The sequence below is a fragment of the Ammospiza nelsoni genome, chromosome 22, assembly GCF_027579445.1.
Source record: "Ammospiza nelsoni isolate bAmmNel1 chromosome 22, bAmmNel1.pri, whole genome shotgun sequence".
Lineage (NCBI taxonomy): Eukaryota > Metazoa > Chordata > Aves > Passeriformes > Passerellidae > Ammospiza > Ammospiza nelsoni.
The window spans coordinates 9,393,234-9,406,833 of NC_080654.1; the positions used below are offsets into that span (position 1 = coordinate 9,393,234).

The 13,600-nt window shown below is 51.5% G+C and overlaps 2 protein-coding genes across 2 annotated transcripts; both read right to left on the reverse strand.

Annotated features, from left to right (window-relative positions):
- Positions 1–664: 664 nt before the first annotated feature.
- Positions 665–6,501, reverse strand: LOC132082872 (cell division cycle protein 20 homolog). The gene is made up of 6 exons (XM_059487285.1): positions 6,453–6,501; positions 5,223–5,368; positions 4,495–4,591; positions 3,446–3,574; positions 868–878; positions 665–751 (listed from the first exon to the last, which is right to left on the reverse strand). The coding sequence occupies exons 2-6, from the start codon at positions 5,292–5,294 to the stop codon at positions 665–667; spliced, it is 396 nt and encodes a 131-aa protein (XP_059343268.1). The 5' UTR covers positions 5,295–5,368; positions 6,453–6,501.
- Positions 6,502–6,732: 231 nt separating this feature from the next.
- LOC132082873 (thrombopoietin receptor-like) lies at positions 6,733–11,831 on the reverse strand. Its single transcript, XM_059487286.1, has 9 exons — positions 11,793–11,831; positions 8,733–8,889; positions 8,441–8,570; positions 8,011–8,183; positions 7,765–7,910; positions 7,463–7,622; positions 7,209–7,296; positions 6,999–7,090; positions 6,733–6,917 (listed from the first exon to the last, which is right to left on the reverse strand). The coding sequence occupies exons 1-9, from the start codon at positions 11,829–11,831 to the stop codon at positions 6,733–6,735; spliced, it is 1,170 nt and encodes a 389-aa protein (XP_059343269.1).
- Between the last annotated feature and the right edge of the window lie 1,769 nt (positions 11,832–13,600).

Consider the following 13,600-nt stretch of genomic DNA (forward strand, 5'->3'; position numbering starts at 1 on the left):
CCTGTGAAAGCTACAATTCTGGAGTTTGATGTTGATTTTTGGACTGGGAAAATGGTTTGTATCATAGAGCTCTTTCAGCAAAAGCGTGGTGTCCATTGTGTTCCAAAGAATTCTAAGATATCCAAATTTGTAAAAATTGAAGGTTAGAGGGACAGTTTAGTGCCCTATAGTTGGCCAGTCCCTGAACAAGCGCTAAAAGATTTGCTTGAGAACTGAAATAGATGGGGAAGCTTTTGCCAAAAAACAGCTGAACAGGAACATGGAGCTTGATCATATGATATACTGGAACTTGTTGGTTTTGCTTGCTTGCTTTTGCATGCATACATGCCTGTAGATCAACCAAAAACGAAGGTTTGCCTTGCTTTAGCCAAGTCAGCAGGCTCAGACACCGTGTGTTTGACCCATTTCAGCCCAGACAAATCCTTTGCAACACATCTGGTCGGTGTGCCTGTGCCAGCCAAGGAGCAGCCAATACCCAATCATGACAAATATTGGTGTGAGGCTGCCAACGAGACCAATCCCATAACCAGCTGACATCACTGGGCCCCTGATCTTCTTAAAGCACTTTCTGAACCTCAAGAATTGGAATTCTTGGTTCATTGGTGATGGAATTTTGTGCTGAGTTTCAGTACCAGGGAGATCCACAGTTGAATGTTACTCCCCATCATCCTGAGGACAGATACTCCAGTTTGTGGTGCAATTGCAGTACCCCAGTGCCCCCTAAGGGTGAAACTGCTGACGAGTAGATGACCTAGATGAGTCCCCACATCAATTAGCAACAGAATATTGGCTCATTTGTGGAGATAGAGCCTGGCAGGACATTCCCTCAAAAATTAAAGGTGGCCCATGTAGCATCAGACAACTCACTGTGATAGCACCTAACGTTAAAAAAGCCATCAAGAGAAAACACAGAGAAAAAAGATTTGCCCATCATTATAAAGAAAACTGTAATAGCAATTTCAGACCCTAGGGCCCTGCAAAATGAGGTACATTGAATTTATTTCTACATCAACTTGCCTTGGGTGAGGCATTGAAACCATGACACCGATTGGGGTGTTGGCTGAAGAAAGAAGACAGTGCTACTTCCATTGCAATTAGTGACATGAGGACTGATGTTAGTGCTGTCAGACATGCAACCTTACAGAACAGAGCAGCAATTGATTTCCTTAGCAGCCATTCCATGTGTTCAGTGTCACCCCCATGTTCAACACTGTCACTGTCAGCTTTGACAGCTTTTGGACTGTGTTTGAGAAGTCAATTTTTTCTGACTGTTGAAGGGCTTTGGGGCCCAGAGTTCTTGTTAGGAACAAGGGATTAAGTGTGTGAGCCATGGAGTTGTTGGACCAGGTGTTTTGTCTAAGTGGTGAGAAGGGTTTCTTCCTTTCTGTTTCTCTTTCAAGGGGAATATTAATGTTGCCCCTGAGTCCTCAGGAGGGGAGCCTGTGGACAGAGCTGCAGCAGAGGGAGCTTTGCCTGGCACCGAGAGCTGTGGGAACAATCCCCAGGAGCCCGAGGAGCCTGGTAAGGACAGAGCCCCCACTGGTTTAGAGAGGGGTGAGATGGCTGCTCTGAGCCTGCCTCTGGCAGGGAGGGAGATGAGAAGGCTTGAGTTCCTGTCTGCAGCCTTGGTGCTTCCTGGTGCCTTGAGTTCAAATCCTGCACTGGCACAGCCTGCCTGAGCCCTGCCCTCCACGCTTCTCCAGAGGCTCTGACACTGAGTCCTCTGAGGGAATCCACAAAATTAGAGAGTTTTGGGAAAGCTGCAAAAGGCAGGTCTCAGATACAGCAGAACTGTGATTAGAGCCAAGCAGCAGCCATCAGATTGGTCAGCAGAAAACTTATTTAAACTGCAGAAAAGCAAGGACAAATAGAACAATGGTCTGTGTATTAACGCTGGTCTAGAATAAATCTCCAAGCTACAGAAAAGTTTATCTAGCAAGATATTGGGAAGGTTGAAGCTTAATAATGGAGCTCAGTGCACTGTGTTTTAAGGCTTACTGGTAGGTATTGTCTTCAAAATAAACAAGCACTGTTTTAACCAAAGGTACCTGTGCTTATAGTGATTGGATAGAACTACTGTCAATATGCTTTTGCTTTGTGTGATTGGTCAAAAAACTTTTAAAGTAAGTTTTAACATTAAGTTCTTGGTCTGCTGCCTGGGATGTGAGCTGCTGGCATCTTCCCATTGTCATAACCACGTAATGAGAGTGATGCTGGAAAACAAACAGCTCGAGGCGCGTTCCTCAGCAGCCCCGGCCCGCTCGGGATTTCTACACAGCCCCTGCCAGCGTCAAATGGCACAGCTTGATTTGCAGGGCAGACAGTCTTAAACATCTGCAATATCCTATCAGAGTCCTAGTTTGGCTTCATTCAAAGAAAGGGGAGAGTGCACCTAACACTGACCACTTGTTAGGCAATATCTTCCACCTTGCCCTTGTACCCCTACAGAGAGGCTGTCTGCAAAATGCCCAGAACACCCTCCAAATCTGCAGCAAGGCCAGGAAAAGCAGGCAGAGAATCTTTCTGTTATCAAGGTCCCCCTTCCTAGGCGACTTGACCCTTTCTACCTGATTCTCACTTGAGATCTACCCATGATAGAGCATTGCAGGAAAACACTTTAAAGGGTCATTAACCAGAACCTGCTTGGAAAGCAAGGGTAGAAACTCTTTCCCTCCCTGATGGGATGCGGGCTGGCAACTGCTGCTCTGAAGATGTGCAGCTGCTCCTGTCTGGAGAGGCCATGGAAGGGCTGTGATGGTCTACGGGAACCAGAGGAATGATGAGCTCAGGTTGGCATTTGAGCTTCATGGGAACAAGCAGAATGAAGAGCTCACAGTGGAGATGAAATTTGCCTGTGCCTGGCTCCTCCAGTGAAACCCCAAGAAGTCCAGATGAAGCAAACACCTTCTCCCAAGAAGCTAGGAAACCTCAGAGTCCTGAGCACCTGCACTTAGCCTGGAAAGGCCGGGAGGCAGCTCTAAATCCTCAGGTGAGGCAGCACTGAGGTCCTGGTATGAGAGCGCTGTGTAGCAGTGCTGTCCAGAGCCACTGCCAGGAAGTTCTGGGAGCTCCAGTCTATGAGATTCAGTTCTACAATTTGAAAGAGCAATGCAGGTCACACCATGCTTGGCTAGAGAGCCCTGCCCTTCACCCGTGCTGCTGCAGCAGGTGTGGGTGCACATGTGCACACACACACGTGCAGGTGAGGGGCAGCCTTCTGAGTGTCACTATGCCCAGCTGCTGGGGCCAGGTACCCTGCTCCAAGGCATCTACACTGTGCCCTAGACCACTCTCCCGCTAAGGCCACACAGGGACACTCCAGAAGGGGTCTGTGCTAGCCTGGGTACACCAAATAATACAGATAGCCCAGTTACACTGTCCTAGGAACAGCAATCCAGTGCAGAATGTTCTGGATGCCCAGCACTCAACCCTGTAGCCGACTTACAGTAGTCGTTGAACATCTCTGGTGCATCCAAGACCCGTTCTGGCTTTGAGGGAATATTTCTGCTATTCTTCCTGCTGGATCCAGGTGCCATTTTCTGACTGTAGAGCACTTTCAGCTTATTCTGACAGCCTGTGTGCAGGGGAACAGATTTGTTAACCTGAGTTAGTTTCCTCCCAGCTGCTCACCCAACTAGGAATCCCTTGGAGTGAAAATGAAGTCCTAAGAGAAACACTCACAAGCCTGCAGTGCACTAAAATCACTGGCAGTATGAACTGCTGAACAGGGGTGAGCTACAATTTCCTCATTCATGGAAACAAATTTGACAAACACTTGGGTTTTTGAATCCCAATATATTTAGTTGCAGTTTAAGCTAGAAAGTGCACAGAAGAGGGTTTGATGCTCTTACAGACTTCATGAAGGTTTGGAACCTGCAGTATAGGTGAACGTTCACTGACATCTTTTCATAAAAATCCTTTCTTTAGGATTTTTCCCCTTCTGAGAAGCTGTGGCCTCAGCAACAAAAGGTAAACAATGGTTATCTGCTGCTGGGGAATGCAACAGGTGGATGTGTGATTGGTCTCGGGTGGATGTTTGGATTTACTGACCACTCAAGGCAGAGCTAGGTCTCGCTCTCTGCTGAGACACAGCCCTTTGTTTATTCATTCTTTCTCTATTCTTAGCTTAGCTAGCTTCTGAGAACTTTCCTTCTATTTCTTTTAGTATAGTAATAATGTAATATATATCATAAAATTATAAATCCAGCCTTCTGAACATGAGGTCAAGATTCTCGTCTCTCTCGCCACCCTGAAGACCCTTGCAAGCCCTGTAACAGGTGACCAACTGGCAGTCATAGCAACTCTCCTAAATAAATTCACTGTAACTGGTATGCCCTCCCTCGACCTCAGGAACCTTAAGAAAGGAGACTCCAGCCTGTACAGCTCTCAGAAACCAGTTGATTTCTCCTGTGACCACACACAGAGCCTCTGTGTTGCTGTTCCCCAGACCTGATCTCCCCTGCTGATTCAGCTCACACAGAGCCTGTATCACACCTTCTGGAGCATTCTGTGGTTTTCCTCTGAGGTGGAGGATTTTTGCCTCTTCTACATCAAAACCATTCAGATTCACTGCCCAGGCTTTCTGTTGCTCCTACAGAGACAAATCACCCTCAGTGCAATGCATTTAAAACAATTCCCACACTGCAATTTAAACAGACACCTAAGTCCCCTTCTCTTAGAATCTGAAGATGTTTGCCTGTGCTGCAAGGGTCAGTCACACAGAGGCAGGTCAAAGCATTTTTCCTCAGACTGTCATACATCGTCCTGGCTCACATTTTCACACAATGGCAAATTCAGTGTCATTGCCAGTGGGAAAAGCCACAGCCACAAAGCGACCAAATGCTTCACAAACAGATTTCAGAAGACAGTGTAAAACATTCCAGAAGTGTTCCCTGTGGAGACATTGTCCTAGAATAGCTACCACCAGCAGTTTCACTTTGCATAGGCTCACAGCTTTGTGTTTGTGTTGCCTGCTACATTTTAAAGCCTCATTAGTCAAAAGCCAAATTTTGCTACCAGAAGCAGCATAGGCTTCGAGTGCATGGCAGTCTCTACAGCTTCAGTCTCATCCTAGGCTCCTGAAGCCCAGAGCTGCAAGTAGTGATGGCTGGGACTTGTCAGTCCCGTCTGCCCACTTGATAGAACCTCTTGTTCACTGCTCTGTAAAGGGGCAGGAAGGAGTAGCGGTTGTTGAAGCAATTGTAACTTAGCAACATGCTCACCTTCTTGGTAGGGGAATCCTCAGCAGGGTCATTCTCTTTGCTTAGGAGGAAATTTGCCATCTCCATCTGCATGGTGCTGCGTTTGGGAATGTAGCGATCCCCCCCGGCCTTTGTGGGGTAGCTTTGAATTTTGGCTCCAGATTTACCTGCATTCACATATGAAAAGATTGTCTTACAGCTATTTAAAAGCCTGCATTAGAGCTTTCACGGGAGCAAACCCAACACTCTTCCACATCACACCCACCAGACAAGTAGGACTCTGAGGTCTCATGCCACACAGTCACAACTAACTTATATTTTCCTCCCTGCCACCAAGTTGGTTAGGGACAGTGTGGTGCAACTCCTTGGGTCTAGTGCAACAATGCCAGAGTCCAGAGATAAGGGGAAGATACAAAAGCGCTCACAGGATGTAAAGCTGTCAGCTGACAGTCCCGCCCACACTCGTCCTAGCATACAGCTGTGCCAGCAAGGCTCAGCTGGGCGAACAGCAGCTCGCCAGCCCCAGTGCTCAGAGCTCTGCCCCTCATGCTGGCAAGGAGGTGGGTGGCTGTCAGGAGCACAGCCCACCTCCTCCTGCCTGAGCAGCAGCCGGTAGGGCAGCGTGGCAGGGAGCCCAGAGCCCCATGGCTACGGACAAGCAGCCTGGGCGAGGCTCCCGCACTCAACCTCTGCCGCCGGTGGCCGGCGCTCACCGGCTGTCGTGGACGGCGTCTTGCTGGAGCTGTGGGAGCGATTGCCCGGCTTCACGGGCCACACGCCGACGGGGCTGGGCCCGGGGCCGCTCTCCTTGGCCTTGCGCTGCCATGGCGCAGGCGGCGCGGTCGGGATCAGCGTGTCCAGCTTCAGCAGCCCGTGCAGGTCCGCCTCCAACAGGAACTGCGCCGTGGTCCTGCGGGCGGGCGGGGTTAGCCGTGCCCAGCGGCCGGGCTGAGCCTGCTCCGACAGCCCCGCCGGCCTCCCCACCACCGGACCGTGCAAGCGCTGCGGCCGCTCCTGCCCGCCAACGCACACCCCCACTCTCCCCAGCCGCTCCTCGGGACACTCCGTCAGCCGATACGCCCTCCCTCCCTCCGCTCCTCGGGGGTCCTTGCTCAGCCGGCACCTCTTCCAGCCGCTCTTTGGGGCTCCCTCCGATAAGCAACATTCTCCCTTCCCCTGCCCGCCTCACCACAGCCTCCCCGCTCGGGACTGCGCCTGCAGGCCGCCTCTCCGGCCCTGTGGCACGCTCACCTCCGCGGCGCCGCCGCCGCTCGCCCGCCCCGCAGCATTTCAAACGGCGGGCGGATGGGGCCCCGCTGGGCCGCTTCACACCCAACGGCCGCGCACTGCCCGGCGACGGCCGCGCGACGCAACGCGATTGGCTGAGCCGCGGGACGGGGCGGAGCGCTCCGCGCGTGAAGTGAGGGGGCGGGACCGGAGGCGGGACCAGGTCTTGCTAAGGCGGGGCGATCCGCGCCGGGGGCGCGGCGCCGCAGGAGGGACCAGGCGGGGGCTCGGGGGGAACAGGAGTTTATAGCGGGGTGGGGGCGGTCGTGGCTGCCCGCGGCTCCCAGCCGCTCATGAGCAGGTAGGACTGGTTGGCCATGTCGGTGCTGGACAGGCGGCCCCCAGAGTGCTCCGGCGGCGGGCCGGGCAGCACCTCCAGCAGGCAGGGCAGGACGGTCTCCTCCGGCGGCTGCTTTTCGAAGGCATGGCCTGGGGCGACATGGAGTGGACGGGGTAGGGGCTGCCCTTCGAGCTGCCCCTGGGAGCAGCTGAGTCGCCCTGCCCACCCACTGGCCTGGCCGTGCTTGCTGCTTTCGTGGAGGAAGCTGCCCAGAGCACGGTGCAGCTCAGGAACGGGCGGCCGGAGTTTCGGCTTCATGTTGCTGGGTACGCAGGAAGGGGCATCGAATTTACCCTCAGACTTGAGGTGCCCTAATGCCCCATGCAAGGTGCCCAGGCTTGGTGCTGGACCCCCCCGCCTGCCCCCGGCACAGCCCTTACCTGTAGAGGGAGGGGAAGGTGCAACACAGCCCCAGGAGCGTTGCTGAGAAGAGCAGCGGCACCACCGTAACACTGGGGCTGAGCCAGCCTGCATCGGCGGAGGAATGCCGGAACTGTAGCCTTTCCCAGAGCCACCATCTCTGAGCCCCTCGCAGCCCCCTGCCCCGTGCCCCCCTCCCCATTTCCAGCACTGTCTGCCTCTTGCCCTCAGCCGTGAGGCTTCTGCGGCCGCAGCCTCCAGCCCTGCCCCTTACCCGCATCGGCCACGGCATCAACCACAACGGGTTTGGTCCCGGCGCTCCAGCTGCCCCGGTACCACGGCCCGCTGGGCTGGGCCCGCACCTGCGCGGGGTAGCGGGAGCCTGGCCGCAGGTCCAGGACCTCTTTCCTCGCTGCTCGCGGAACCTGCAGGACCTGCGGGGCAGAGCCGAGCCGGAGGCATGGCTGCTGTGGGCTGGCACCAAGGGGCGGGTCCCGCTTGGCCCGAGCCCGCGCCTGCCGTGTGTCAGCAGCGGAGGAGGGCAGCGCTGCTCGGGGTTCCCTGGGCAGGCCTTGCCTTCCAGTCATGGCTTTTCTCCATGGCATAGCGGACCTGGTAGTCCAGCTGCTCTGCAGGCAGCTCCAGGGGCGGCAGCCACTGCACGCTCAGCCGGCCCTGCGACACTGTTGCCTGCACAAGCTGTGGGGCATCTGTGAGCATTGCTGGTGTTGGGGATAGGCATTCGTCGCTCCTGTGAAACGGGACATGGGACACTGTGTCCCCTGTGAGACAAGCAGGGGCTGCGGTGGCACTGGGACTCACCAGCCTGGTGCAGCCAAAAGGGCTCCTTGAAGTAGCTGAGTGTGGGCAGCATGTGGGTCCTGGTGACATTCACCAGGACAGAGATGGCACTGCCAGCCTTGGGCTGGAAAGTGCAGGCATAGGTGCCCTGTGCCCCCCTGCTTACCTCCTCGCACTGTTGCCATGCATCTTCCCTGTGGGAGGAGTGGGGAGCCAGTCAGTCTCACCAAAGCAAACCCACAGCCAGCATTCCTCCTGCTCTTCCCCAGGAAAGCTACTGCTGCTTGTAGTTGGAGGTGCAATGTGGTGAGGGTGTATGAGATTGGTGGTGGAAGGGCAGGACAGAGCAGGGCATGGGCAAGGGGCCCAGTGTGGGATATTGGGACACAGCAGGACCAGTGGTCTCTGGGATGTGCCTGCATGGGTGCCACCTGCCTGCCATGCCCCTTACCTTGTGCCAGCCCCGCTCGGAGGTGGCCGGTAGAGGAGCTGGTGGGAGCTGTGGGGCTCTGCAGGGTCCCAGCTCCACTCGCAGCGCTCGTGCCGCAGGTAAGGGGTTCTGCAGCAGAGCCCGATGTCTCCTGGGCAGGGAGAGCCAGGACAGGGAGGGGGCTGCTTCCCCTTGGCCCCCCAAAACTTGGGAGTCACACCTTGCTACAACAGGACCCTCACCCCTGCAGCCCCAGGCGTGGGTGCCTCCCTGCTGTTGCTTCCAGCACCCTGCAGAGGGGATGGCTGCTCACCGGAGGAGTGGGGGCTCTCTGCAGCCAGAGCCTGTGACCAGGGCCCCCAGACGCCGTCCATGGAGGTACCGTCGGGCTTGCTGCACAGCTGGATGTGGTGCCTCACCCCTGGCTCCAGGCCCCAGAGCACCACCCAAGTGTTGGCCTGGACCAGCCTCTGCAGGAGAGGGACCAAGCTGAGGAGCAACTGCAGGCTCCAAAGGCCCCTGCCCATCCCTGACACCTCCAAGGACCTGTCCCAGTGCTGCTCATTTCAGAGGGTGCTGCCTTGGTGGAGAGAAAAATCAATCTTCTGCCTTTCAGGGAGCTGAACGAGAAGGGACTCTTCACCATCCAACACCTGGCTGGGTCCCATTCAGAGGTCCTGCTTTGAAGCCTCCGTCAGGTTTGCTTGGCAGTTACCAGCGAGGTGAGAACATTGTTCTGAATTGTCCCCTATACTTCATACACGGTGTGTAGAGTAGGTATGTGCTTGTGTTGGAAAAGAAATGAAATTTAGCAAAATATTTAATTATAGTGAGTTGTGTGTGAACTGGTTTGTTTAAAAGTAGTTTTGTAGTCGTTGAAAAGTGTGTTGAGTTTTGTGTGTGTAACCTAGCAGGTAGTCTTAGGGATTTAATAAATAATTAAACTAGTGCAGGAAAGTAAGAATGCTAACGTGTCTGGAGGCAGCATACAATGCTCTTAGAATAAGATAAGCAGAGGATTAATGATCTTGTTTGTGAACCAAGGAATGTATCACAAGGGGTCTGTGACCAGGCAAGGGGAACGGGGAAACTGTTTCTTGGAGACTTTGTTATGAACCGCATGTATAAGAGGGAAGCGCCCACACGTGAATTTGGGGGCTCGGATTTTGGGACGTGAGTCCCCCAGTTCCCCGGGCCCTTAATAAAGCACCCACAAAACTTATCCGAGTTTTGTGTCATCTATCAATCGGGCAACAGTTTTCTGGCGACCGCGGCAGGACTCCAAGGTCTGCTGGGGCGGTTCGCGTCCTGATCCACTCCAAGCCGGCACCGAGCACTTCTCGGGGAGTAATCGGTCGTACCCGACACCCCGTGCCTGTTGGACAATTGCCAAGGTAAGCCCGAAGGTGCTTTATATTGGAAAAAGGTGATAATTTGATTTGGATTTGGTGGTTGGTAAAAAAGCCTAGGCTCCGGCCATAAGACGTCTAAGGACGCAGGGCCGGAACTCACCTCCTGTTTGTTTTAGGGAAGGACGGCGAGAAGGTATATTGGTTTAAGGTATATTGGTTTATTGGGATTAATAGTGGAAATAAAGGTTGTCATATGATGTCTTTTAAAACTTTTAAAACCTTAGTGCAAGCCAATGGTAAAATACCTGGAAATACACCATTAGGTTGTATATTGAAACGGTGGAAAAGTGAGGGGTATTATCAAGAATTGGATAAAAGCAAAATGATAGATTATTGTAATCATTGGTGGCCTGAATATGAGATTGGGGAAGTGGGATGGCCGGTGAATGGTACACTGGAATTGGGGATAATGGAATCTTTGATGCAATTTTTAAGGAGAAATGAGAAATGGGATGAAATACCATATTTGGATTTGTTTTTCGTTTTATATCGGAAAGAGGAATGGCAAAAGGAATGCGGTATTTTTGTTTTAGAAGTGAATGATGAAAGGGAGTGTGTGGGATGTAAAGAAAGAAAGGAGCGTAATTTGTATCCTTCAGTCAAGGAAGATTTGTCTTATTGTATAGCACCTCCGAGGGTTCCGGTTGCTCCTAATGTGCCCCCTGCTCCCTCTGCGGATATAGCTATAAAAACGGGATCTAGTGAGAGTGATAGTGATGGTGGTGATTTAGAAAAGAATGAGAGTGTTAAAGGAACTCCGTTAGCAGGGCGGACTCACAAGGGAAGGAAGGGGCAGAAGGGGCCACAGTTAATTGCGCCGTTAAGGGAAGCTGTGGGACCACAGGGAGAAAGGATACTTATAAAGGTGCCTTTCTCCCCCGGGGATTTGGTAATATGGAAGCAATCAGCGGGGAGTTATCGGGAGGATCCTGAAAGGGTGGCAAGGGTGGTTAAAATGGTAATAAAGACTCAGAATCCGGACTGGAATGATTTACAGGTATTATTAGATACTATAATGGATTCCACGGAAAAGGAAATGGTTATTAGAGCCACTAGAGAAAAGGCTCGTGAGGAGATTCGGTTGAGACAACTAAATGAGACAGTTGATGAATTGGTACCAAGTGAGGAACCTAAGTGGGACCCAAACTCTACAGGAGGAATAAGGGCTGTAAAATGATATCAGGAATTGTTGGTGGAAGGAATTAGGACAGGAATACCTAAGACTATGAACTGGTCTAAGTTGTATTCGGTCAAGCAGGACAAGAATGAGTCTCCGTCTGCCTTTTAAGAACGATTAAAAGACATGGCTCGGAAGTTTACTAATTTAGATGTAGAGGATCAATCAGGAAAACTTCAATTGGCCGTGTTGTTTATGGGGCAATCACAAGAGGATATTAGGAAAAAGTTACTAAAGCTGGAAGGAGAGGATACTAGAAGTTTGGATAGGAGGTAGCGTGGAAGGTATATAACAACAGGGAAAAAGAAACTGCAAAAAGACAACAAGCTAGTATTCTGGCTGTAATGCAACAGACAGGGGCAGGAGGAAGACCCATTAGGGGTCGAGGAGGAACTAATCGTGGACAGAGGGGGGTTGCCAAGAGGTCGGGGAGGATTTGGGTTTGCACCTAACATGGGGAGGTTGGATCCAAACCAGTGTGCGTTTTGCCGACAATTGGGACACTGGAAAAATGAATGCCCGGTTAGAGGAGGTATGGGCATGGGAAACATGGGATTAAGGACAGGTCCAATGGGGAATGCTCCTGTGGGAGGATTCACAGGAGGACCAGCAGAAGTCGCTCAAGCACTAGTTTTGGGAAACTATCAGAATCAAAGCTGACTAGAAAAGGATTTAAGGGTAGTTTTAGAAATAGATGGAAAGGATCAAGAATTTATGGTAGACACTGGAGCTACTTATTCTGTACTCAATAGACAATTGGGACCTTTGAGTGACACAACGGTACAGGTGGTGGGGGCAACAGGGAAGCTAGAGGAACAACCATTTTTGCAACCTTTAAATCTTAGGTTTGGGGGGAAGGAATTAGATCACCAATTTTTGTATATGCCAAACTGCCCCACACCCCTTCTTGGCAGAGACCTGTTGTCCCGACTTAATGCGAAAATAATATTTGAAGGGGGAAGGGTGAAATTGGAAATACCTGAGGAACAAATAGCAGGCATTTTTGTAATCAAGGAAGTGGATGCCTCTCCTATTCCAGAAGAAATTGAGCAGGCTGTAGTACCCTGGGTATGGGAGTCAGGGGTCCCCGGAAAATCTAAAGCTGCGCAGCCAGTAAAGGTGGAGCTAAAGGAAGGGGCCCGACCAGTGAGGATAGAGCAATACCCCTTGAAGCTTGAGGCAAGGAGGGGAGTAGCCCCGTTAATTAAACAATTTTTGGCTCAAGGAATATTACAGGAATGTGAATCGGAGTATAATACTCCAATTTTTCCAGTAAAGAAACCTAATGGTAAGTACCGTTTGGTACAGGACTTAAGGGCTATTAATGAAATAGTGAAAGACATACATCCAGTTGTTGCTAGTCCTTATACCTTGTTAACATCTGTATCGGAGGAGTTTAAATGGTTCTCAGTGATTGACCTTAAAGATGCCTTCTTCTGCATCCCACTGGCAGTAGAGAGTAGGAAATATTTTGCCTTCGAGTGGGAGAGTCCTGATTTTGGGAGAAAGAAGCAGCTTATGTGGACGAGACTCCCACAGGGATTTAAATGCTCCCCTACTATTTTTGGAAACCAACTGGCCAAGGAGCTGGAGGAATGGAAGATAACCCAGGTAACAATATCCCCATCCTTGTATGTAGTCCTGCAGTACGTGGACGACATTTTTCTGGCTACTAAGGAAAGGGAAATGTGCGTGGAATTAACAATTAAATTACTCAACATGCTTGGCCAAGCAGGGTATCAGGTTTCTAAGGAAAAAGCTCAATTGGTCAAAAATAGCGTTATTTACCTCGGTTGTGAGATCACACAAGGGCAGAGACATTTGGGAGTAAACCGAATAGAGGCAATATGTGCTATTCCTTTGCCTCGTAACCATCAGGAATTGAGATCTTGTCTAGGAATGGTGGGATGGTGTCGACTGTGGATCATGAATTTCGGTCTCCTAGCCAAGCCACTATATGAGGCCTTGAAGCAGCATCGGTTGGAGTGGACGACACAGCAAAAGAAGGCCTTCCAGGAATTGAAGCAGGCACTAAAGGAGGCCCCAGCCCTAGGACTCCCTGACCTGACCAAGGAATTCCAGTTGTACGTGAATGAGAGGCAAAAACTGGCATTGGGGGTCCTCACCCAGAAGGTGGGATCCTGGAAGAGGCCAGTGGGATACTTCTCTAAACAACTGGATTCGCAGACCCGACCTAAAGGATGAACCATTGGAAGAACCTGAATGGGAACTATACACTGATGGATCCAGTTTTGTCGAGAATGGGACTCGCTATGCCGGGTATGCAGTGGTAACATTGGATCAGGTAATAGAGGCAAGGGCTTTGTTACCTGGAACTTCGGCCCAGAAGGCAGAGGTGATTGGACTCACCAGAGCCCTGTATTTGAGCAAGGACAAAAGGGTTAATATCTGGACAGATTCTAAATATGCCTTTGGTGTGGTTCATGGACATGGGGCATTATGGAAGGAAAGGGGGCTTTTGAATTCACAGGGAACCAACATCAAGCACCGGGAAGAAGTGCTACAGCTACTGGATGCGATACACAGTCCCAAAGCAGTTGCAATAATGCATGTTAGAGGACATCAGACTGC

Bases quoted from the DNA above. Each gene is read 5' to 3' on its own strand.
- LOC132082872 (XM_059487285.1), bottom strand. From the start codon at position 5,294: ATGCAGATGGAGATGGCAAATTTCCTCCTAAGCAAAGAGAATGACCCT. The intron at 4,592-5,222 runs GTGAGCATGTTG...TTGTCTCTGTAG, and splicing joins AGGATTCCCCTACCAAGAAG to GAGCAACAGAAAGCCTGGGC. The intron at 3,575-4,494 runs GTGTGATACAGG...CCCTGCACACAG, and splicing joins ACCACAGAATGCTCCAGAAG to GCTGTCAGAATAAGCTGAAA.
- LOC132082873 (XM_059487286.1), bottom strand. From the start codon at position 11,831: ATGGTTGTTCCTCTAGCTTCCCTGTTGCCCCCACCACCT. The intron at 8,890-11,792 runs GTACCGTTGTGT...CCTCTCCTGCAG, and splicing joins CCCTGTTGCCCCCACCACCT to AGGCTGGTCCAGGCCAACAC. The intron at 7,091-7,208 runs GTAAGGGCTGTG...CTGCGTACCCAG, and splicing joins ACCTTCCCCTCCCTCTACAG to CAACATGAAGCCGAAACTCC.